Source organism: Hemibagrus wyckioides, linkage group LG13, assembly GCF_019097595.1.
Source record: "Hemibagrus wyckioides isolate EC202008001 linkage group LG13, SWU_Hwy_1.0, whole genome shotgun sequence".
Classification (NCBI taxonomy): domain Eukaryota; kingdom Metazoa; phylum Chordata; class Actinopteri; order Siluriformes; family Bagridae; genus Hemibagrus; species Hemibagrus wyckioides.
Genome location: NC_080722.1, coordinates 20829747 through 20855433, shown reverse-complemented (window position 1 = coordinate 20855433; position 25687 = coordinate 20829747). Strand labels below are relative to the sequence as shown.

Below are 25687 nucleotides of genomic sequence, written 5' to 3'. Positions count from 1 at the left end.
AGTCTACAAAGTTTCAGTCAGGGTGTGTGTGTGTATACATGGCAGTGATTTAATTTTCGTTGAATCCACCTAGCTTTTTACCTTTAAAAAAATGAAGACAACTAACACACACACACACACACACAGACTCACACTCCAGCAGGTCAGCAAGTGTTTTTGTGCGCAGAGCGACAGGTCGTTTGGTCTTGTCATTCGTTATTGCAAACTCCTGCATTCCCAACTCCTCCGCCACCTTCGCCTGCGTTCTGTTATTCACTAAGGAACTGCGCAGGAGCTGAAAACACAAACACACACAAACATTACTGAGCTAATGCTATACCAGCCCTGCATTTCAGTCCTGTTTTTAATGCGCCTTTGTTTACTTCCCCTAGGGACTTGAATCCCATCAGCCCTGATAACAAACTACAGAAATCAAGACATCTACAGAACATGACGGATTTATCATAACACCAGCGACACACAAACTCAACAAAATCAATACACAAAACCCCCAACAACTCATTTTACATTAAGCAGCAAGAACACAACTAATGCAGGGGAATGGAATCAAATTTAAGATAAAATAAAAAACAAATGTTAGATATTATTTATTTATTACAGCCGAGTGTTAGCTGTACTCAGACAGCAGAGATGCTAAAAGTCAGAGAAGAAAAAAAAGAATAAATAAATAAATAATTATAAAAGCCTGCATCAAGCCATAAGGGAAATCATAACAGCAACTAGAGTGGCTTCTGATGGAGATCTGGAGAGTGTGTGTGTGGACTGTGAAAACATTGTGCTGCAGTTCATTTGTACAAATCTAATATTTAGTAGTTGGCCGTGTAGAGTGGGTGAGAGAGAGTGTGTGTGTGTGTGTGTTCAGACTACTTATCGTAATAATTTGTCGTCATGTTGACACACCAGCAGTACGACACACACACAAAAACAGAAACAGACACACACACACACCGTCAGGTGGCCTTCATGATGGTCAGGGAAATGAATGAACAGATACTCTGTGGCTACAAGCTGCATGATGGAATCTCCCAAAAACTCCATCCTCTGATTATGACCCCTGAGAGAGAGACAGAGAGAGAGAGACAGAGAGAGAGAGACAGAGAGAGAGAGACAGAGAGAGAAAGAGACAGACAAAGAGTGAGACAGAGAGAGAGAGAGAGAGAGAGAGAGAGAGAGAGAGAGACAGAGAGAGAGAGACAGAGAGAGAGAGACAGAGAGAGAGACAGAGAAAGAGTGAGACAGAGAGAGAAAGAGACAGACAAAGAGTGAGACAGAGACAGACAAAGAGTGAGACAGAGAGAGAGAGAGAGAGAGAGACAGAGAGAGAGAGAGAGAGAGAGAGAGAGAGACAGAGAGAGACAGAGACAGAGAGAGACAGAGAGAGAGAGAGAGAGAGAGAGACAGAGAGAGAGAGAGAGAGAGAGAGAGAGAGAGAGAGAGAGAGAGAGAGAGAGAGAGAGAGAGAGAGAGAGAAAGAGAGAGAGAGAGAGAGAGAAACAGAGAGAGAGAGACAGAGAGAGAGAGACAGAGAAAGAGTGAGACAGAGAGAGAAAGAGACAGAGAGTGAGACAGAGACAGACAAAGAGTGAGACAGAGAGAGAGAGAGAGAGAGAGAGAGATACACAGACAGACAAAAAGTGAGACAAACAGACAGACAGAGAGAGAGCCAGTGAGACAGACAGACAGAGAGAAAGAGAGTGAGAGAGACAGACAGAAAGACAGACAGTCAGACAGGAAAAAGAGCAAGACAGACAGAGAGAGAGAGAGAGAGTTAGAGAGAGTGCTCAGTAAAATCAGTGTGATATTTTATTCAACTCTGCTTCACTTTTATACTTGATACACTTCAGGCGTACAGTGTGAGATGGTTGAAGCCTACGGTGCGCAGTGTGAAGGCTCGAGCGAGCAGACGGACGTGCGTGAAGAAAACTCCGATGGCCGTCTCGAAGTCCGTCAGCTTCTGCAGGACGGGAGACGATTCGATGAGCTGTCTGTCTGTCACCGGCTCCTGCACCTGAAACACACCATCACTTCATTCATACCAACTAAAGTGAAATATAGAAATCCACTTTTTTAGGAGACTGATATATTGCTTAGCTAACTTAAACTGATTAGTCGTTTATTAACCTAGAACAACACACGGATCCCAGAGCAAGCGACTGCTTTGAGTTTTTCATGCTTTTGACTCCACCCCCTCTTCCTCTGACCGATTACCCTAATGTGTTCACCTGTTCCGTGTTTCAGCTCAATTACTTCCATGACTTGCACCCAGTTGTTTCTCGCCCGGTGAGCCATGTTTTCCGTTTCTTCTCCATTCTGCTTTTCTTCTCCCAGACTCATTCCTGTTAGCATTTTTTTTTTTAAATTGTGCATCATCGTTCCTTTCTGTTTATTTACTTCAGCTACATGGGAATATTCGGAGAAGTCTGCAGTTGGGACATAAAGCCTGTGGTGAGAAACATCTCGATCTGTTTCCATCTCCGTCTATTGCATCGTGTCTTTAGCCGCCATCGTGAATGTTGTTCCTCCGACACGCTGAGTAAGGCTCTGAATAAATGACATGCGCATTTAAAAAAAATCATAAAGCCACTAAAATGTCACGGGTCCCATTTAGGCAAGGGCATAAAAAATAAAACTGCGCAAAAAAACCCCCCAAAATCCGGAATCTCGGCCACACGGAACGTAATGTCAGACGCCTGTCACGCGGCGCTAACAATGCTTCAAAGACAACGTTTTAATTGGGTCGAGGTTGGTGATGTCGCGCTCTCTTTGTCCTTGTTTTGCCCGTAAAAGAATTCCCCGTCTTCCTCCTTGACGAGTCGTCCTTAATTAACGCCGACGATCCAAATGCCAGCTGTCACATCATTACGGCTAATGACATTTTGCTAGTTAATGACACAGGCGTCGGGTTCAGAAGGAGCAGATGCTCTCGACAGCCACATTTATAAACTTGGAGAAATGTTTACTGAGTTTTTTTTTTAAACTCACAAAAGTGAAGGAGCAGAACAACAAATTAGTGAGTGGAAACTTAGGGAGGAGTACGACTGTGACAGACGCAGATAGAGAAGTCGATTTCTACAACCGGCACATAGACTCCACTGTGTACACTACGTTCACCGCCGGCATGGTGAAGAGGACTCCATGAAATCTGTCTAAAAAAAAGTATCTCGTCATGTTCCGGAGAAATCTGGAAATTTGATGCTGACACTGGAGACTCCTTCCCTGTATATATACACGTGTTACAGAAAACTTCACCATGTCAACGATCAGACATTTTTCTTACATAACTTCTACATACACAAGTCCCAGTGGACGAGGTTATTTAATCAACTCCTTCTAACCAGTCTTCTTCTTCTCTCGGCTTTTCCCTTCAGGGGTCTCCACAGCGAATCATCTCTCTCCACCTATCCCTATCTTCTGCATCCTCAACACTTGCACCCACTAGCTTCATATCCTCATTTATTACATCCATATACCTCCTCTTTGGACTTCCTCTTTGCCTCCTGCCTGGCAGATCCATGTCCAACATTCTCCTACCAATATACTCACTCTCCCTCCTCTGGACATGTCCAAACCATCTTAATCTGGCCTCCCTAACCTTGTCCCGCAAATGTCCAACATGAACTGTCCCTCTATTGTACTCCTTCCTAATCCTGTCCAACCTTGTCTTTCCCAAAGAGAACCTCAACATCTTCAGCTCTGCTACCTCCAGCTCTGGCTCCTGTCTCTTCCTCAGTGACAATGTCTCTAAACCACACAGCATGGCCGGTCTCACCACTGTCTTGTATTCCTCCCCTTTGATTCTCACTGGTATTTTTCTATCACACAGAACTCCCGACACCTTTCTCCACCCATTCCAACCTGCCTGCACTCGCTTCTTTACCTCTTTCCCACACACTCCATTACTCTGGACTGTTGACCCAAAGTACTTAAACTCCTGTACCTTCTTCACCCTGTAATCTTACTGTTCCACTTCCCTCCCTTTCATTCACACACACATCCTCCTTCTGACCAATCAATTCCCATAATTCACCAGTGCTGGATTGGTCTGAGGATTCATTCGAGCCAGCCGTATGGATCTGTCGCTTTGTTAATTCACGTCTAATTTACGCGGAACTGTGAAAATCTGAAGTCACAGATATACACGAAGTGTGGGTTAAGTGAGTGGCACAAGGAGGGAAGAACATCTGAGCTTAAAATGGGGTTTGGAACACAGCCTTTTTGACCTTTTAGAACATTGTGTCAAAATTCATCTTTGAGAAATGCCAATGCCCAAACCACACGCACACACATGCACACACACACACACCACACAGATACAGGATTTTCTGTATGATCTTTTAATGTCTTTAATCTTTGAATTTTTAATCCTAATATAAATCGCTTTTTAGAAGAAAAAACTTCATTTGAGAGAGAGAGAGAGAGAGAGAGAGAGATACAGGGAAAGAAAAACAAAAAGGTCAGAGAGAGAGAAAGAGAGATGGAGAGATAGAGCACGAGAGAAAGAGAGAGAGAGAGCACGTGCGAGAGAGAGAGAGAGAGAGAGAGCAAGAGAGAGGATCTTCCATCCTGTGCTTGTATAAGCTTCTTTCCTCAATCTAAAAGATTCTGTCCAATGAATAAATGTAAAGAGAGAGATTTTAAGATCTACCCTGTCTTTATTTTACTTTGAGTAGCGTGTCATTAATCCCAGGTAACTTTACATTTGAAAGGAAAAACTTTCATCATTCACAGATTTTCATCTCCGTCAACATGACACAGAACACCCCCAACCATCAAAAAAACCCTTTTATATTATTCACAAGTTTGTGATGTGCTTCACTCTACTTTTGATCGCCCACAATCATCCCAGCATTGGTATTGTAGCCAGCTCCGACACCCTGGTCCTTTCTAGGTTTTCCACATCGCTAGTGTAGCTGCCCAGACCTGGCACTGTAACAGACATGCTTATGTTCGTACTGAATCCCTATATATAACTCCTGCAATAAAGCTTCTTTTAGAAAACATTGTACAGTTTCTGACTGGTCACAAAACCTGCACTGTTCTGTTACAGCTCCACTAAGCTTACCACATGTCTGTCTTTAACATTTGAATAAATGTTATTGTGAATAAAAGAGACTGAACTCAGAAACTACACTGACCTATTCATTCCTCAAGAGCTCTTGGCTGAACAATTCCTCGTCATTATGAAGTGTTGTAGAAAGGACATTATTAACAGGTTCCCTTCTGAGCCTGGTTCCTCTTAAGGTTTCTTCCTCATATCTCAGGGAGTTTTTCCTCACCACCGTCGCCTCAGGCTTGCTCATTATGGACAAAAGTTAAGGATTAATAGTAACTTAGCTTTAAACTTTATGTCTTCTATGCTTCTATTCACTTCTGTAAAGCTGCTTTGAGACGATGTCCATTATTAAATGCACTATACAAATAAACTGAATTGAAACTCATACTGGGATCTTCACCAGTCCCTCAAACAGTGGTCAAGCCCAGAGGGAGCCACTCTGACCATGGGTCATTTTACAAGGTGGCACAGCAAGTTACCTTCACAAAGATGCTGTAACAGCAGTTCAAAATTTGCCCAATTCTGTGAGATGAAACTTTCAGAGTACTGTCTTTATCCTATTCCTCAAACTCTGCTGGAAATACCTTTATACCAACAGGCTCTACTTGTCCTTCCCCTCTCTGCAGACATCTCCTTTGTTCCTGTTGCCTGCAGGCTCTGGGTAGAACCATCCAAGTTCTTGTCCAGCAGCTTTGTTACCAATCTGGAGGACTGTAAACCCACTGCCTCCCTGAAGGCTCCAGCAGACTTCCGTCCACCCACTGATGTCTGTGCGGTGATCAGGTTTTGTGCACTCTTCTCAGACATGAGTGCAGAAGAAAGCATTCTTCAGGGATTTGTTCAGATTTGTACTAAAAATTTTAGCATTTCTATGATCTATAAATATAATCTATAAAAGGGTCCAAAAGTGGATAAAACAGGTGATGGTCATACTATAAGTCTGCCTCTCTTTGTAGGGTTAGGGGTTAGATTTAGTCCGTGCCTAAATCTCTTCTATATAACAGTCTATTTATTGCTTACAACCTAAAACATGATTTCCAATACCCACTAAACCTTGTCCTCTTCTGCAACTAACAACTACAGAGCTGCAGCTTGAATCCACTCCACTGCTTTCTTGTTTCTTGTAACAGTCCCTCTGGTGGTTACAGTGCAGTCAGTTTGTGGTACGGTGCAGAGGCAGTCAGGTTGTTCATATCCTGCACCCTCACCCTGTACTTCAACTGTAGTAGCAGCCAAGTCCATTTATTACGATCAAGCTGACAGTTTCTCCAACATGGTCTCACAATTCCTGTGTTCAAACTCATGACCTCTCGTTCCCAAACAAATCTCTCTGAAAGCTTAGGAACCCTTGCCAATAAGCACTCAGAATTGTTCCAGTGACTTTAAGACTATTCTTGAGTACTGTAAAATCATGGGTACATGTTATTAAAGCCATGGCACCATCAGCACAGACCGACAAGGAGACGTGTGCCTCAGTGGAGTCCTTACAGAGCTTTCCTAATTTTGCACAATAAAGGTTCCATTGCAATTCTACATATATAAAGGACAGTCTTATAGTCGGACATCTCTAGTTTGAATCGGCACAATTAGACCCTCACTGACCTTTCTTTACCTCTACTCACACTTCATAACACAGCAGTCGGATCCAGGATAGCAATCTCCGTAGAGTTTCTGGTGGCAATGATTATCAATGCTGTCTCTTCATCTACTGATATGATGCCCAATCATCTTTGCTTAAATGTAGACCAAATGTAATAACAAGCTGTCCGTTACCGTTTTACTGGGTACACAATATATTTGGACTATGTGTCGCATCTAAATCAGTTAGCCAGGCATTTTGTAATCAGGATGCTTCAAAATGGCTGGTGTCCAGTTTGTTAACAGTACCAGGTCTCCCTTCTTTGGTAAAAGGGACAGAACAGCTAGAAGACAGCTGTAATAATTAGTTCTTAAAAGAGCAATACAAGTCTCCAGAAATGCTGGTAAAACTTTCCCAGTAATCCATCTATTCCAGGGTAGCGACCCGCAGACAGCTGTTTCACTGCTTCTGTAAGTTCATTTAAAGTAATGTTGGAGTTGTGTTTCGTCTCTGTGCAGCTTGTTAATGTGAAAGATCCTGGAACAGTTCTGTCACGCTTTGCTGTTTACAGCCTTCAGCACTATAATGGTCTGGATTAAAGTCTACGGCCAAATGTCTCATCTCAGCTGGATCAGATGTTAAAATCTCATTCCCATATCTTTAAGTGAGCGAATCTTTGCCCTTATTAATGCACCCTTCACCTTTTCCAGGCACTCGTTTCGTTTCTCAGCACCTCGTTTGATCCGACCGTTTTTCTCTGCTGCTGCTTTTCACAGCTGGCTGATTTTTCTCATATGTTGTTTAAGTTAAGGAAGAATCGAGTTACTGTTGATAAAGTTGGTTCTATAAAGCAACTTTGAATTAAGGGTGTACTTATTTTGCATGTTAGTGCATGTTTAACCGAAGACCTGAAGGAGAGTGTACTTTCTTTTTTCCATGAATTACAAGATATTCTAGATTTCGCTCACCTGCAGTGGATGAGGTGGGTAGTTGAGCCACACCTCCCTCAGGTCCTGTAACACACACAGATACACACACAAAGCAATCAGTCTATCTATGTACTCATACATATATACTTGTATGCATACTTAGACACTTGTATACTAGGGAGGACTATGAACTCTACACACACACACACACACACACACACACACCTCACTGTTGAACAGCAGTCGGCCAAACAGTTGCTTGGCCTCTTCTAAGCCACCTTCCAGATACACAGCACCTGCAGAGAGAGAGAGAGAGAGAGAGAGAGAGACAGACAGACAGACACATGGAGGGAGAGAGAGCGAGATTGAGAGAGAGAGACAGACAGAGAGAGAGACAGACAGACACATGGAGCGAGAGAGAGAGAGAGAGAGAGAGAGAGAGGGGAGAAAGGCAGACAGACACATGGGGGAGAGAGAGAGAGAGAGAAAGGCAGACAGACACATGGGGGGGAGAAAGAGAGAGAGAAAAAGACAGGCAGGCAGACACACAGACACGTATAGAAAGAGAGAGAGACAGACAGAGGAAGATTCAAAAACAGTGACAAAGAATGAAAGAGAGGAAATAAAAGGATTGTTAATCTTCATACACACACACACACTCGTACACACAGTGGGATTATGTAAACGAGGATGTTCAGTGTAAAACATGAATATTAATCCTCTCCTGAGGTGAATTTACATTAACACACACACACACTTTTTGTTGCATAAAAAACTTGAGCTATCATTGCTCCGTTCGCATTCAAAAGTGACACATTATTTTAATTTACATTTGAAATAAGTGACCCTACTCAGCCTCAGTACACACACACACACACACACCTTAATGTTTAAGTGAAGTGAGAGTGGAAGAAGAACAGTGAAGCGAAAGAGAATATCCTCCACTGCACATTGTTAAAAACAACAACAACAAAAAAAAATACCCCAGAAATCCTCAGCGAGTCAGAGATAATCCCATCTCTCCTCGGCTTTAACCCCAAATCCCCTCCATCTGCTCGCTCTAATCAGAAAATCAGCTTTATCATGGAAATTAGCATGACTCAAAAACAGCTTCTTTCATTCCGTTCGTTCATTATCGGGGATCAGGAGTAAATAAAAGCTCAACAAAATTAACATGCGAGAAGGAAGAAGACGACGACGAAGGAAAAGGAAAACAGTCGTTGAAACACCAAACAGCCAAAAGCAAAAAAGGTGAAAGCTAATAAGAGAAAAGTAAAGACGCTGAAGAGAGTGAAAGCTAAGCAGCTCAGAAGGTGAAGAAGTGCAGGTGTGAAAAACACACCGCAAATATGAACTAAAAGCTGTGTTCAGCAGGAGGAGTTAAGGAGCTATAAAAAGGAAAGAGACTACCCGAGGAAAAGTTACGAGTATTTTAAGAAGTAAACCTCCTGAAAGTATTTACCCCATGGTGATTAGTTCTCTTTTTGCTGGTGTTGCAACATCAAATTTAACTTTATTACACTTTTTTTCTGCTCCTTTTAAAGTGACACTACAGTGAAATAAACTCTATGCTAAAAAAGCCAAATTATTTCTAACCGAATAATTGAAAAAATATTTAAGAAAATACCATTTTCTGCATTTCTCAGCCATATAATGAAGTTTCGCCATTTCTCCATGTTTAGGACGGTTTTTTTTCCCCATTGTCCCATTTTTTTAAATTAAAACCTCTTTTAATATTTCATAGATAAATAATTGATATTTCTTAATACATTTTTTTCTGTATTTGCATTCGCATCTCTTGGAGATCTGCTGCAGGCTTTGATAAAAGATGAAAGATATTTCCGAGATGCACAGCACACGAGAGAGTGATATAGCAGGAGTGTGAGAGATGGTGAAGTGCAAAGTCAGCGGGTGTGTGATGGAAATTTCTAAAAAGTGCTGACGGTGCCTGTGACCAGCTCATTAAAGCCACGTGGCCTTTACAAAAAAAAATAAAAAATCGAGTCATTCTGTGTAGCATTTCTCTGGTGGGGTACGTTCTCAGACATCTTTTGCCGTTCGTTAATATCGGGATGATCTATCAGTGGCACTGCAGTAATGCTTAAGGTTAGACCCTCCTAGAGGTTCCCATATTATGCCTACAGACTCACAGAATTCCATATAGAACCAAATACTTCACATAACGTCTATCATGTATCATGTGATACTGGAAACACTAAGGTTGAATGGACCATGTTCAAGTACTCGGTTGACGAGGCAGCTCCAAGAAGCTGTAGTTGAAAAGGTTTTGGAGCCTGTCATGGTAGTAACTCTAGGACACACCGCTAAACCCCAGGGATAAAGGAAGCAATTCTGTTGATGAAGGAATCCTTCCAACTACTGCTCAGGGGCAGGGCTCCTGATTCAAACATGAGGTATACCTATTGGTTGAATCAGGAGCCCTGCCCATGAGCAATAGTTGGAAGGAGAAGAGCTGCAGCCAAAGTAGGTGCAGACACCAAAGCTTGAGCATGAAAGGAGCTTGAAGAGGTCATAAAAAAATCAGGCAGCCCCAAAGATGTTCTGTCTCATGTCTGATGCTTCAGAAACAGAGACCATAACAGAGACAAGACAGAGCCCACACTCATACTATCCTAGACTCCCACAAAATCTCACAGCCTCCTACACAATCTCTCATAGAATCACACAGAAATCCACACACTATACCAAGAAATACAGGAGAGCCACAAGGGCTGTGGCCAAAGTAGAAGTAGAAGCAGCAGAGATCCCTGGTGTTCCATCTCTGTGGCAGAGGTTACTCTGGCGGTTAAAACCATTGATAGTAGCCAGATTCCAAGGGTGGATGAGATTCAACCAGAGATGCTGAAGGCACTGGATGAAGTCAGAGTGAAATTGCCTATTCAGTACGGCATGAAGAACTGGGGCAGTGCATTTGGCATGTCAAACTGGGATGATGGTCAGCATTCCTGTTATTTATAGAGGATTGTGTTCTCTTGGCAACATCCAAAATAGATCTTCAACACACATTCACACTTAATCTCCACAGTTTCAGGAGTCTGAGGTGGTAGATTTTGTGTGGGAGATCTTGACTCTGAATAGTTTGACCTCAAAGGGTCCTTCCAACTCTGTGAGTAATTGGGAGCTTGACATGGATGGGTAAAAAAAAAAAAAAAAAAAAAAAAAAAAAAAAAAGTACATTATTTCCCAGTGCAAATTCCCATAGTCCTGTAACCCTGCCATGATGCTTGGACTGTTGTTCTTGGGACTGATGCAAATTTTCCAGTTAGGTAATGTAAGGTCTTAGGAATTTTTGCTTCCAGGTTTAGAATGAACTGAAATTCATTTTCACTTTTAGATGGTTCCACCTACGGATTTTCTCTGGCATCTAAGATGGCGTCTGAGAATCATCATGTGTTACCTGCTGGTTTGACCAGCCTCCTCTATGCCCACAGTTGATGCTCGACCTCACCCCCACTGCCACACACTGTTCACACAATTCTAGAGTCTTGCATACAATCTCACAACCTCCTTAAGAATTGTCCCCAAACTATCCATTAGTCTTCCATACAATACTATGGCCTCACGCACAATCCCACAGCCTCCCACACAATGCCACTGCTTTTCACACAATCCAACAGCTTTTCACACAATTCCACAGCCTCCCGCACAAACCCACAGCTTTTCACACAACCCCATAGCTTTTCACACAATTCCACAGCCTCCCGCACAAACCCACAGCTTTTCACACAACCCCATAGCTTTTCACACAATTCCACAGCCTCCCACACAAACCCACAGCTTTTCACACAATTCCACAGCCTCCCACACAAACCCACAGCTTTTCACACAATTCCACAGCCTCCCACACAAAGCCACAGCTTTTCACACAATCCTACAGACTCCCACACAATCCCACAGCCTCCTACACAAACCCACAGCCTTCTTCATAATCACACATTCTCCAAGACAATCCCACTGCCTTCTAAACAATTCTACAGCTTATCACACAATCCTACAGCCTTCTACACAATCCTACAGCCTCCTGCACAATCCCACAACCTCCCGCACAATCCTATATCTTTTCACACAATCCCACAGCCTCCTGCACAATCCCACAGCCTCCCACAGCTTTTCAGACAATCCTACAGCCTCCCACACAATCCCACAGCCTCCTACACAATCCCACAACCTCCCACACAAACCCACAGCTTTTCACACAATCCCACAGCCTCCTGCACAATTCCCCAACCTCCTACACAATTCCACAACCTCCCGCACAAACCCACAGTTTTTCACACAATCCCACAGACTCCCGCACAATCCCACAGCCTCCCGCACAATCCCACAGCCTCCCGCACAATTGCACAGCCTCCTACACAATTCCACAGCCTCCCCTACACAATCCCACAGATCCCAATGATTTTCAAATAATCCTAATAAGTTCCATGTTTCTATAGAGTTCCGTGTAATCCTGCTGACCCCCTCACTGCCACACACTGTTCACTGTTCACACGATTCTAGTCTTGCATACAGTCTCACAACCTCCTTAACAACTGCACAGTCCCAAACTATCCATTAGTTTTCCATACAATACTATGGCCTCACACACAATCCCACAGCCTCCTGTACAATCCTACAGCTTTTCAAACAATCCTACAGCCTCCTGCACGATCACACAGCCTTCCTCACAATCGCACAGCCTCCTACACAATTCCACAGCCTCCTGCACGATCACACAGCCTCCTGCATGATCACACAGCCTCCTGCACGATCATACAGCCTCCTACACAATTCCACAGCCTCCTGCACAATCACACAGCCTCCTGCACGATCACACAGCCTCCTGCACGATCACACAGCCTCCTGCACGATCACACAGCCTTGCTCACAATCGCACAGCCTCCTACACAATTCCACAGCCTCCCCTACACAATCCCACAGATCCCAATGATTTTCAAATAATCCTAATAAGTTCCATGATTCTATAGAGTTCCATGTAATCCTACTGACCCCCATTTCCAGCTCAGATTTCCAGGTTTAGAATAAACTGAAATTCATTTTTACTTTTAGACGATTCCACCTACGGATTTTCTCTGGTGTCTAAGATGAGAATCATCATGTGTTACCTGCTGGTTTGACCAGCCTCCACTACGCCCATAGCCAACGCTCAACCTCACCCGCACTGCCACACACTGTTCACACAATTCTACAGTCTTGCATACAATCTCACAACCTCCTTAACAATTGCACAGTCCCCAAACTATCCATTAGTCTTCCATACAATACTATGGCCTCACACACAATCCCACAGCTTTTCGCACAATCCCACAGCCTTCCTCACAATCCCACAGCCTTCCTCACAATCCCACAGCCTTCCTCACAATCCCACAGCCTTCCTCACAATCCCACAGCCTTCCTCACAATCCCACAGCCTCCTGTACAATCCCACAGCCTCCTGTACAATCCCACAGCCTCCTGCACAATCCCACAGCCTCCTGTACAATCCCACAGCCTCCTGAACAATCACACAGCCTTCCTCACAATCCCACAGCCTCCTGTACAATCACACAGCCTCCTGCACGATCCCACAGCCTCCTGCACAATCCCACAGCCTCCTGCACAATCCCAGCCTCCTGCACAATCCCACAGCCTCCTGCACAATCCCACAGCCTCCTGCACAATCCCACAGCCTCCTGCACAATCCCACAGCCTCCTGCACAATCCCACAGCCTTCCTCACAATCACACAGCCTTCCTCACAATCACACAGCCTTCCTCACAATCACACAGCCTTCCTCACAATCACACAGCCTCCTGCACGATCACACAGCCTTCCTCACAATCCCACAGCCTCCTGCACAATCACACAGCCTCCTGCACGATCACACAGCCTTCCTCACAATCCCACAGCCTCCTGCACAATCACACAGCCTCCTGCACCATCACACAGCCTCCTGCACCATCACACAGTCTCCTGCACAATCCCACAGCCTCCTGCACAATCCCACAGCCTCCTGTACAATCCCACAGCCTCCTGCACAATCCCACAGCCTCCTGTACAATCCCACAGCCTCCTGCATAATCACACAGCCTCCTGCACAATCCCACAGCCTCCTGCATAATCACACAGCCTTCCTCACAATCCCACAGCCTTCCTCACAATCCCACAGCCTCCTGCACAATCCCACAGCCTTGCTCACAATCACACAGCCTCCTGCACAATCACACAGCCTCCTGCACAATCCCACAGCCTCCTGCACAATCACACAGCCTCCTGCACAATCCCACAGCCTTGCTCACAATCACACAGCCTCCTGCACAATCACACAGCCTCCTGCACAATCCCACAGCCTCCTGCACAATCCCACAGCCTCCTGCACAATCCCACAGCCTTGCTCACAATCGCACAGCCTCCTGCACAATCACACAGCCTCCTGCACAATCACACAGCCTCCTGCACAATCACACAGCCTCCTGCACAATCACACAGCCTTGCTCACAATCGCACAGCCTCCTGCACAATCACACAGCCTCCTGCACAATCACACAGCCTCCTGCACAATCACACAGCCTCCTGCACAATCACACAGCCTCCTGCACAATCACACAGCCTTGCTCACAATCGCACAGCCTCCTACACAATTCCACAGCCTCCCCTACACAATCCCAATGATTTTCAAATAATCCTAATAAGTTCCATGATTCAATAGAGTTCCGTGTAATCCTGCTGACCCCCATTTCCAGCTCAGATTATTCTTTGACATTATATTTCTCTCCTTTTTATGGTTGTAATTCGCTGTGTCATACTTTCCCATCGATCTCATTAATGCACTTCCTCGCTCTTTCCTCAGTCACATCCCTTCCAAAAGATCCTCAATCGTTTGCTGACAGCAGCAGAGAAAGAAGAGTAAAATAGAGGGGGAGAGAGGAGGGTTTCTGTCTATCGTCTCCACTTCCCATCTGGTTTACTACCCGCAAGCATTTTTTTGGAGAGACGAACACAGATGCTAATCGCATGCTCCAATTCAGACATGACCTCATTTCCTGTCAAAACAACATCCCTGTACTAAAACAGACATTACTGAACTGTCTATCTGTCTCTATATCTGTCTTTATTTCCTCTAGAGTTCCCTGTATGTTTGCTCTCTCAGTATCTGTACTTACATACTGCAGTTCCTCTGACAACATCCGTCTATTGCAAGACATTTGTCCATTCAACTGTCTGTCCACCCATGTGTCTTGTCTGTCTATGTATCTGTCTGACTGCCCATCCACCTGTCTACTGCTCAGACAACCCATTTCTGAAAAGAGGGAAACCAGAATGATCTGTTTATCTATTTATCTATCTCTTTGTGTCTGTTCCACCTTTGTTTGACCACATGTTTGCATTGCTGCCTATCCACCTGTCTGTCCATTTGACCACATGTCTGTATGTCAGTCCATCTACCTGTCTGTTTATTTGACCACATGCCTCAATGTCTGTCCATCCACCTGTTTGTCCATTTGATCACATGTATCAATCTCTGTCCAGCCACCTGCCTGTCCATCTGACCACATGTCTGTACGTCAGTTCATCCACTAGTCTGTCTATCTGACCACATTTCTCAATGTCTGTCCATCCACCTGTCTATATATCAGTCCATCCACCCATCTGTCTATCTGACCACATGTCTGCATGTCTGTCTATCCACCTTTTTGTCTCTCTGACCACATGTCTGTCCATCCATATGTTAGTCCATCCACCTCTCTATCCATCTGACCACGTCTGTCTATCCACCTTTTTGTCTCTCTGACCACATCTTGCTATGTCTGTCCATCCACCTGTTTGTCTATATGCCCACATTTCTGTATGTCAGTCCATCCACCTGTTTGTCTATATGCCCACATTTCTGTATGTCAGTCCATCCACCTGTTTGTCTATATGCCCACATTTCTGTACGTCAGTCCATCCACCTCTCTGTCCATCTAACCAGATGTCTGTATGTCAGTCAATCCACCTGTTTGTCTATCTGACCACATGTCTGTCTATCCACCTTTTTGTCTCTTGCTGATTGTTAAAGTTAAACATAATAGAAGACATTTTAATCAACAATTTATTAATTTCCCTGAGAAATTTTCCCTCATGCGTGTGTGTGTGTGTGTGTGTGCGCGTTATTGTAGATGATACACGGGGCTCCCCTGGGATTTAGATGTTAAGAAATCAATAGCAGTAATGAATGTCCCTCTGTCTCTCTCTCTCTCTCTCTCTCTCTCTCACACACACACACACACACACACACACACACACAGCAATAAAGCCTAAAGTAATAAATCAAAACAAAAGCAGGAGCTTTGGAAATGACACCAGCTGAGTGCCGATATTAAATTCTCACATCCCGCTAACTGCCAGCATTTTTATCATTGTTTATTTTAAACCCAGGCTAACACAGCTAACAATCAGATGCTAGCTAGAGCTGCAGCTGACGATCAGATGCTAGCTAGAGCTGCAGCGGACAATCAGACGCTAGCTGGAGCTGCAGCTGACAATCAGACGCTAGCTAGAGCTGCAGCTGACAATCAGACGCTAGCTAGAGCTGCAGCTGACAATCAGACGCTAGCTGGAGCTGCAGCTGACAATCAGACGCTAGCTAGAGCTGCAGCTGACAATCAGACGCTAGCTGGAGCTGCAGCGGACAATCAGACGCTAGCTAGAGCTGCAGCTGACAATCAGACGCTAGCTAGAGCTGCAGCTGACAATCAGACGCTAGCTAGAGCTGCAGCTGACAATCAGACGCTAGCTGGAGCTGCAGCTGACAATCAGACGCTAGCTAGAGCTGCAGCTGACAATCAGACGCTAGCTGGAGCTGCAGCGGACAATCAGACGCTAGCTAGAGCTGCAGCTGACAATCAGACGCTAGCTAGAGCTGCAGCTGACAATCAGACGCTAGCTGGAGCTGCAGCGGACAATCAGACGCTAGCTAGAGCTGCAGCTGACAATCAGACGCTAGCTGGAGCTGCAGCGGACAATCAGACGCTAGCTAGAGCTGCAGCTGACAATCAGACGCTAGCTAGAGCTGCAGCTGACAATCAGATGCTAGCTAGAGCTGCAGCGGACAATCAGACGCTAGCTGGAGCTGCAGCGGACAATCAGACGCTAGCTGGAGCTGCAGCTGACAAATCAGATGCTGGCTAGCGCTAACTAATGTATGAAAAGATTAACCAGGGTTTAATCTAACACTAGCTCTGCTGGCAAAGAACTTGCTATGTAGAGCGATAGAAACACACAAGAGTTAGCTAATTTTGTTCCTGAATCAAGGAAGTAGTAGCTCAAATGCTATCTGTCAGATGTTCTGATATAGCATGGACTGACCAAACTAACACAAGCTAGTGAGCTGGAAACACAACAGTTACCTAAACATATCCATGAAATCTCAAAACACACAAACATGACAGAGTACTAAAGATGGTCACTACTTAGGCAGCCTACTGAGATTTAATGAGAACAAGTTGGAATGAGTAAATATCACAGTACAAACAAAAGTGTGTGTGTGGAGGGGGGGGGGTCAAGTGTGTATGGACGAGGATTGAGTAAGTGTGTGTGTGTGTGTGTAGGGGTAACTGAGTAAGTGTGTGTGTGTGTGTGTGTCTTGACTGTATGTGTAAGGGTACTAAGTGTGTGTGTGTGTGTAGGGGAGTTGACTGTGTGTGAAGGGGTGCTGAGTGTGTGTGTGTGTGTGTGTAGGGGTACTGAATAAGTGTGTGTGTGTTTTGACTATGTGTAAGGGTACTAGGGGTGTGTGTGTGTGTGTGTGTGTGTGTAGGGGAGTTGACTGTGTGAAGGGGTGCTGAGTAAGAGTGTGTGTGTGTGTGTGTGTGTGTGTGTAGGGGTACTGAGTAAGTGTGTGTGTGTGTTGACTGTATGTGTAAGGGTACTAAGTGTGTGTGTAGGGTAGTTGACTGTGTGTGAAGGGGTGCAGAGTAAGTGTGTCGTGACTGTATGTGTAAGGGTACTGTGTGTGTGTGTGTGTGTGTGTGTGTAGGGGAGTTGACTGTGTGTGAAGGGGTGCTGAGTAAGTGTGTGTGTGTGTATGTGTGTGTAGAGGTACTGAGTAATTGTGTGTGTGTCTTGACTGTATGTGTAAGGGTACTAAGTGTGTGTGTGTGTGTATGTGCGTCTTGACTGTATGTGTAAGGGTACTGAGTAAGTGTGTGTGTGAAGGGGTGCTGAGTAAGTGTGTGTGTGAAGGGGTGCTGAGTAAGTGTGTGCCTGAAGGGGTATTGAGTAAGTGTGTGTAGGGGTGTAGTGTGTGTGTATACACACCTATTAAAGCCTCGAAGCAGTTAGCCATGGCGTGTCTGAGGTCAGACTCTCGGCACAGATCCGGGCCGTGAGCATACAGCATGAAGCGATCCAGCTCCAGTTTCTGCAGGGGGACAAACAAACACACACACACACACACACACACACACACACCCCCCAGCATTAGCATTAACGACAACTTGTACAACCGTAAGCATTTCAGTGAATCTCCTGTCTTCAATCCCCATGTAAATGTATGGAGGATTTGGAAAATTGTGAGTCCAGGAAGTGCGCAAGAACACAAGCTTTCATGTACTGGAGTAGTTAAAGGCGCAAGAGAGTGAAGATGAGAGCTCAAAGCTGTGTAGAAGACAGCAAGGAAGTAGGAAAGAAGTGAAGACTCGGTAGTAAAGTGATCAAATAAATAAATAAATAAAGACTGTGCAAAAGTATGAAAGTACACGAGTGTGAATGAAGTGTTCAAGTGTGAACATGATGCGCTGATGCTGTCACGTGTGAAATATTGTGTGTGTGTGTAGGGGGTTAACAAGGGAATACACACACACATTTGTTTTTGGTTTGCATTCCCGTGTGCATCTTTAATCACGTTTTTCAAAACATCGATTCATCTCCTTCATCTTCTCCGTAAAGCTGCTTTGTTGTTTCACTGCACCGTCGCTCCCATTCGCGGCGTCTCCGGGCTACGTGATGGATCGGCGTGTTTATTAGTTACAGCAAAAAAAAAATTAAAGGTGGGGAAGAAAAAAAACGTGAAAATGAAAACAAAACAAAAAGTCAACAGCGGGGAAAAGAAAGGCGGAGAAATAAATAAACGTGAACCCCGACTGGGAGAGAGAGTCGACTTCACAGAGGATTACCGGGACGTCTTCCACACACACAGTGCTTGTGTTGTTTTTTTTTTAAAGGAGATAATTGCAAGTGTTCTACAGAAGTAAACAACTCGAAACAAGAGAATTGGAACAAGGCCGAAATAAAAAAATACACAAGGTTTATGCAAATAAGAGAAGGAAAAAAAACCCACTTCAATCTGAAAACTTTTCTCTAGTGAGTGAACTGCAACGAGATGGAGAAGATTAAAGTTTTTCTTTTCTGGCTAGCAAATTGGAACGAGGCCATAAGCGGCGTCCGGTGGAGGACACAATAAAGAAAAGAAACTTTAAAGAAATAAATAGGGGGGGGGGGCGACGATGTACAGAATCTGATTTGCCAGCTACTGAGACCACTTCATGCCCTTCATTTTTTAAATTTGTTTTAGAGGTCATTAGAGGTGAGTTATAAATGAGACATTTTGCCGTTTGCTGCTTAGTGAACTTGGGGAAAAAAAACAATAGAAATTTAAACACTTCAATCCTGATGGCTTAAATCTTATTAAAAAAAAAAATTTGGAACATTTTTTATAATTGTTCAAAAAAAAAATGTAAATGTAAAAAATTTTTTTTATAATTTTTAAATTTGTTTAACTGTTTTTTTTTCCATTTCTTTTTTTTTTGTTTTACAGTTTTTTTTTAAACAAAACTTTTTTAAATGTTATTTTAGACATTTTTACTGTTTTTTTTGCTATTTTATTTTACAATTTACTTTTTTTATACTTTTTTTTTTTTTTTACATTTTTTAAATGTTTTTTCTTTTTTACCAATTTTTTACCAATACAATTTTTTTTCTCTTTTCTATATAATTTTTAAAAAATATTTGTACTTTTTAACAATTTTTTATTTTTATTTATTCATTTATTTTTATAATTTTCATCACTAAATTTCATGTTTGGAATTTTATTCCAAATAAAAATTTAAATATAATATTAATTTGTTGAATCAAATTGTAAATTTAATACAAAAATAAATAGCAATTACTGCTATAATTACTTAAACTATAATTAGTTATAGGATTTATTCTTGTATTATAACTCTATTATAAATATGCTTATATTATAATTACAGTCCAGAAGCTATCAGAAAACTTAAACTTACAGCTTTACCTCTAACACTGGAGACTCCTTCCATAAACCTTAAATCTACATCTCCACAAAAATATCCATCATCACAGCCGTTATTTATGTTTATTATTAGCCGATTGTCTGCTATACAAGTCTCTGAACACGCTGTTACCATAGAAACCGTCATGGGTTTTTTTTTACTTCTTCAAATTTACAAATATTAGAAATTTTAATAAATTTCAGTAATAGAATGGTCATTTCAAAAAATCTGTTAGTGACAAGATCAGGACAGTGATACTAGCAGTGACAAAAATCTACAAACAGAAAAAGATAAATAAACAAGCAGAAACTAATAAACTAATCAATATATAAACAGAAAACCAGCCAAAAAAATAAGCACACAATTAAACTAATAAATAAATGACAAAATTAACACAAATGAACAGATAAAGAAACAAACAACCATGCAGATAAAAATAATAAATAAAACTAATAAAATGAACGAATAGATTAACCACCACTGGTATAAATAAATAAATTTTTTTAAAGATGAGTCAAATACTCATATACATGAAATATAGTTTAACTGTAAAATTTTTTTGCTAACTTGCTCATTGAAAAACAATGAGTTATTATTCCTACAGATTTTGTCTTTGGGCAAAACCGACTGAATTGCAGTGTTGGAGCGTTGTGCTGAAGGAAAGTGAAAGTTGTAATTGCTTTTTTCTCCCTCGTGTTAGAGAATGATTACGGATGTTAGATATGGAGGAGGAAAAAAAGCGTGCGGAGGAACTGAGAGAGGGGAAACGGAGCGAGGTTTTAATTCCTCATGGGGGAATCGTACATTATCCCTGCAATAATCTCAGCTTTAATTACACACACACACACACACACACACACACACACACACAGAGCTGAGGGAGAGCGGCAGGCCGGGCTCACTCTGACTAAAGTGAACTGCGACAAAATGACAAATCATTACAATAATGATAATAATAATAATAATGAGCCCAAAATGCAAATAAAATCTTTTGAGCTGGTCTGTAGTCAGCAGAATGTTTTTAAAAACATCACTAATTTATTAGCAACAGCGCAGGTTTATTAATTTGGTGTTAAACTGCAGCAGGTCCACTGCAGGAGTGAGTCAAACTAATGCTAAACAAGCTAATCACAAACTAGCGTTACAGTAAACAGGTTTGCATTTTGTTTACTGTTAATAAATAAACAAACATTCATATAAGCTTGTTAGCACATATTAATGGACCTGACACACATGACATATAGCAGCATGTTAACTACACATAGTTAATTAGCAAGTTAGCTTTTTTTCCCCCCATGCTATTCTATTTCTAGTCTAGAGTTACATAATATTTCACATAAAACAAAACAGACTGAGTTTTGCTTAGTGAGTTGAATATGACGCGTTACTGCTCACCTTAGCCAGCATGGCGAGGTGCTGATTCTGAACAATGGCAGTTCGATACGTAGCTAATCCTCCTTCCTCCAGACTGGGGAACAGGTAGTACAGGTGAACGCTGAAGAACACATCACAGTAAACATCAGATCCAGGTTAAAACCTAATCTATATACAACAGCTCTGTCACAAGTCCTAGCAATCTCCGTAACAGATGAACAGGTGATTTGATGAAGAAATCGCAGCAGCTCTTGGGAAATCACAGCATATGAAGGCACCTTGCTCCATTCTAAAGGCTGTAACCATTTTATAAACACTCATGCAGGGTTGTTCCTCTGATAACTGCAGTGGAAACCAAGGTCTCAGGAGCCACTTTGGGGCTAAAATCAGGACTCTAGCTAAATTCTGTGCAATAAGGAAGGAATCAGCGCTAGAAGCATAAATGTGAACAGTAGACAGTGAAGCCAGTCATGGCCTAATGCGTCCTGACCCAGCAGATTGTCCTGCTCCACCAGGGAGAACTCCGTTCAACACTTTGGCATAATGGAGGAAGTCCACCTGTGTGTATCTAAACTTTTCTTATATCTAGGTCACCTCTTCTAGACCCAATCACTACCATCACCAAACACTGCACCTTTGTACCACGTGTTCTCGGCATGAACTGTAGGTGCGCCCATCTGAGACGTTTTTATGCACCATCCAAACTCCACTGCAACATTATTCAGAACAACTAATGATGCTTGCAAGGTGTACCAACATGTGTGTGGGGGGAAGGACCATCTGAATACATTAAGAGGTATAAGATTAAGATTATGAATCAGAATTCACAATCTAAAACATCTCTCTTTAGGTCTATGGAGGTGATCTTGTGTCTTCTTAAAGCTAGAATTATTTACATTTCTGGCATTTGGCAGAAGCTTTTATCCAGAGCGACGTACAAGAGTGCTTTGAAGTCTCTATCAATGAATACATTAACACTGGTTCAAAAGGTCACAGACTACCATCAGTCTAAAACTGCTTTGTGAGTCAACACATCAACTTACACATGTACAAATCAACATACACCGACCAGGCATAACATTATGACTGGTCTGCAGCCCCATACGCAACAAGCTGTAATGCACATCTGTGTTTTCTGACACCTTTCTATCAGAACCAGCATTAACTTCTTCAGCATTTTGTGCAACAGTAGCTCATCTGTTGGATCGGATCACACGAGCCAGCCTTAGCTCCTCACGTGCATCAATAAGCCTTGGCCGCCCACGACCCTGTCGCCGGTTCACCACTGTTCCTTACTTGGACCACTTTTGATAGATACTAACCACTGCAAGAGCTGCAGTTTTGGAGATGCTCTGATCTGGTCGTCTAGCCATCACAATTTGGGCCTTTGTCAAACTCGCTCAAATCCTTACGCTTGTCCATTTTTCCTGCTTCTAACACATCAACTTTGAAGACAAAATGTTGACTTGCTGCCTAATATATCCCACCCACTAACAGCGGCCATGATGAGGAGATCATCAGTGTTACTCATTTCACCTGTCACTGGTCATAATGTTATGCCTGATTGGTGTACAACAATACATAAAACAAACATGGAAAAATAAGAGCTAGTTTAAGTGTTTCAGGAAGAGGTAGGTCTTCATCAGTTGTTTGAAGACAGTCAGTGACTCGACTCCTCGGACATCTAGGGGAAGTTCATTTCACCACCTCGGTGCCAGAACAGAGAAGAGTCTACCCTGAGAGATGGTGGGATCAGTCGAGCAGAGCTAGTAGGTCGGCGGCAGCAAGGTGCAGTGCGAGGACTAATAAAAGCAGTGATATAAGAGTTAGCTGGTTTCTTCTTGGCTTTAAAGGCAAGCGTCAGTGTTTTGAATCTGAGCTACTGGAAGCCAGTGGAGCAGGTTGAAAACAAGAATCAGAGGGTAAACCAACATATATTGTTCTAAATAGTGGGAAAAAAGATTTAAGTACTTGTAAGAATAAACTTTTTGGACAGAGAGGCAACCTTGGTGGTGTCTGATCTCAACAAGTCCTATAATGATTGTGGCTGCTGAAACTAAAGTTCCACAACACTGTCATCATAACCAAATGGACGGATAAATTTGCTACCCAGTGGGAATGGTTTTTAGCAGTAAAGCACCCCACAGGAAGCTCATGAGGGACTCCATGGGGCAGGTGGCAGCTGTGAAGGGTCAGACTCAAATGACGCATTCAGGCACCTGATAGGGGCCCAAGCAAGCAATTCCGTCTGTTTAGGACTTGCTTGAGACTGAGATTTAGGAGGGCTCTGAAAAGATAAGCCTGATTCTGGGAATTTAAAGGAGCCACATGGCTGGTCCACTGGCTGTACCTGTACCCTTCTCTCTGGGTCTTCTATGGCTGTACCGATAAACCAGATGGTCAGACAGCAAGCCTACATCCTGACCTAGATGAACCAGTGCCAGGTGCAAGGGTTTAATCAGCTCCATTAAAGAAGAGTTGATCGCTGCAGATTGGAGGTGATTTCCTAAACACAATCTTTACACCATGGTACAGAAAAATGCTTTGTGACTACACTGAGGTAAGCATTCTTGGCCATGATCTGCATGTGAGCATCCAATGCAATCCGGGATCCACAGCTTGTCTAGAGCCTGCAAGAGGGGCAAGCACGCTGGGGCAACCCAGCCTGAATCAAGATTCAATTCCGGATCTAAAAATGCCTCCCAGACACAGCCACAGACACGATGTCCCCTCGCTCCTCAGATAAGAAGTAGGGGAGAATTGGCTCTCTCTGTTTACAGGTGGACTGTACAAACTTCTGCACAGTCTAGGACTCAGCACTTGAGCTACCTCGGTTTGGCCGGGCAGCCCGCTCTAGGAAGAGTTCTGGTGGTTCCAAACTTCTTTCATTTATGGATGATGAAGGCCACTGTGCTCATTGGGACCTTTAATGCTGCATAAATTTGACTGTACCCTTCCCCAGATCTGTGCCTCAATACAATCCTGTCTCGGAGGTCTACAGACAATTGGACTTCACGTCTTGGTTTGTGCTCTGACATGCATTGTTAACTGTGGGACCTTATATAGACACGTGTGTGCCTTTCCAAATCATGTCCAATCAACTGAATTTACCTCAGGTGGACTCCAGTCAAGTTGTAGAAACATCTCAAGGATGATCAGTGGAAACAGGATGCACCTGAGCTCAAATTTTCAGTGTCATAGCAAAGGCTGTGAAAACTTATGTACATGTGATCTTTTCATTTTTTGTTTTTAATAAATTTGCAAAGATTTCAAACAAACGTCTTTCACACTGTCATTACGGGGTATGGTTTTTAGAATTTTGAGGGAAATAATGCATTTAATCCATTTCGGAATAAAGCTGTAACATAACAAAAAGTGGAAATAACGAAGCGCTGTGAATGCTTTCCGGATGCACTGTACATCTCTGTATCAGGGTCAGGGTCAGGGAGCACGAAGATGTCTGAACCAAGATGGTCAATGCAGTGAACCTACAGCTTGGCTTACAAGGCAGAAGAAGTCCTGAGGCATGGTTTATTAGTCAGTCTGAGCTGAAGCTCTGTATTACAGAGCCAAGAAACCTTGACAGCCAACCATAAGAAGAAAGCGTTATGGCATATATAAAACATCAGGATGTGCCAGTCATATGTTCACTGGTCAGAAAGATGATAAACAATATGAATGATTAAAGGCACCCGAGGAGACTCCCTACCCAGTACTGTTGGTTAGCCAACTGGTGAGCTGAACAGAGACCCACCCACATTGCCATATTAGGTATTTTGCTAAGCCACTTAAAGTTAGTTTAGCTTTAGCAAAACTCAAGCGACTGTGTGTATGGTGTGCATCCCCAGTGTGTAACGCAGTGTGTGTATTAACCTATACCTTGCATACATACAAACATAGACTCTGTCACACACTCATCTCCTCAAAGGTTGTTGTCTGGAACACAGAGCTAGAGTTCGCTTGTGTTTCCGTCTCTCTGTGTGCATGATGTGTTGCTCTGGTTTAATAATAGTGTCTGTAATTAGAGTGTCTGCGCCATTGGACGTCGCTGGTCCGTTAATTACCGGTTGTCATGGAGACTTTCAATCTTTAAATGGAGAGAAAATATCAGCATTACAATTACACACACACACACACACACACACTCACCTGGTTAGGAATTCAACAACAGCATCACCGAGAAACTCCAGACGCTCATTATGATTAATCCTGTGAAAGAAAAGTGAGATATATTTAATAACACACACGCACACACACACACACATATATACACGGACAGACAAGATCAAAGCAAAAAATAATAGATAAATAAAATAAAATAGAAAACCATAGTTACCTGGAAGGTGTGGGGTCATCCTGACCCAGTCTGGACATGATGTTAATCAATGTGTTTATTCCTGAAAGAGGAGAAAATATTATACTTGTGTGGGGGAAAATTAAATAAATAAATTAATTAATAATGAAAAATAAAATAAAATAA

At 43.0% G+C, this 25687-nt stretch overlaps 1 protein-coding gene across 3 annotated transcripts in view; it reads right to left on the bottom strand.

Annotated features, from left to right (window-relative positions):
- The window catches only part of drosha (drosha ribonuclease III), a 54713-nt gene that overhangs the window by 11809 nt on the left and 17217 nt on the right, over positions 1-25687 (bottom strand). For all 3 annotated transcript variants that reach the window (XM_058405441.1, XM_058405442.1, XM_058405439.1), the window contains exons 18-26: positions 25544-25604; positions 25357-25416; positions 21229-21328; positions 17861-17963; positions 7787-7857; positions 7601-7645; positions 1851-2008; positions 949-1054; positions 133-274 (exon numbers count right to left, since the gene is read on the bottom strand). In XM_058405441.1, the coding sequence (XP_058261424.1) occupies positions 133-274; positions 949-1054; positions 1851-2008; positions 7601-7645; positions 7787-7857; positions 17861-17963; positions 21229-21328; positions 25357-25416; positions 25544-25604 (846 nt within the window). The remainder of the gene's footprint in view (positions 1-132; positions 275-948; positions 1055-1850; positions 2009-7600; positions 7646-7786; positions 7858-17860; positions 17964-21228; positions 21329-25356; positions 25417-25543; positions 25605-25687) is intronic.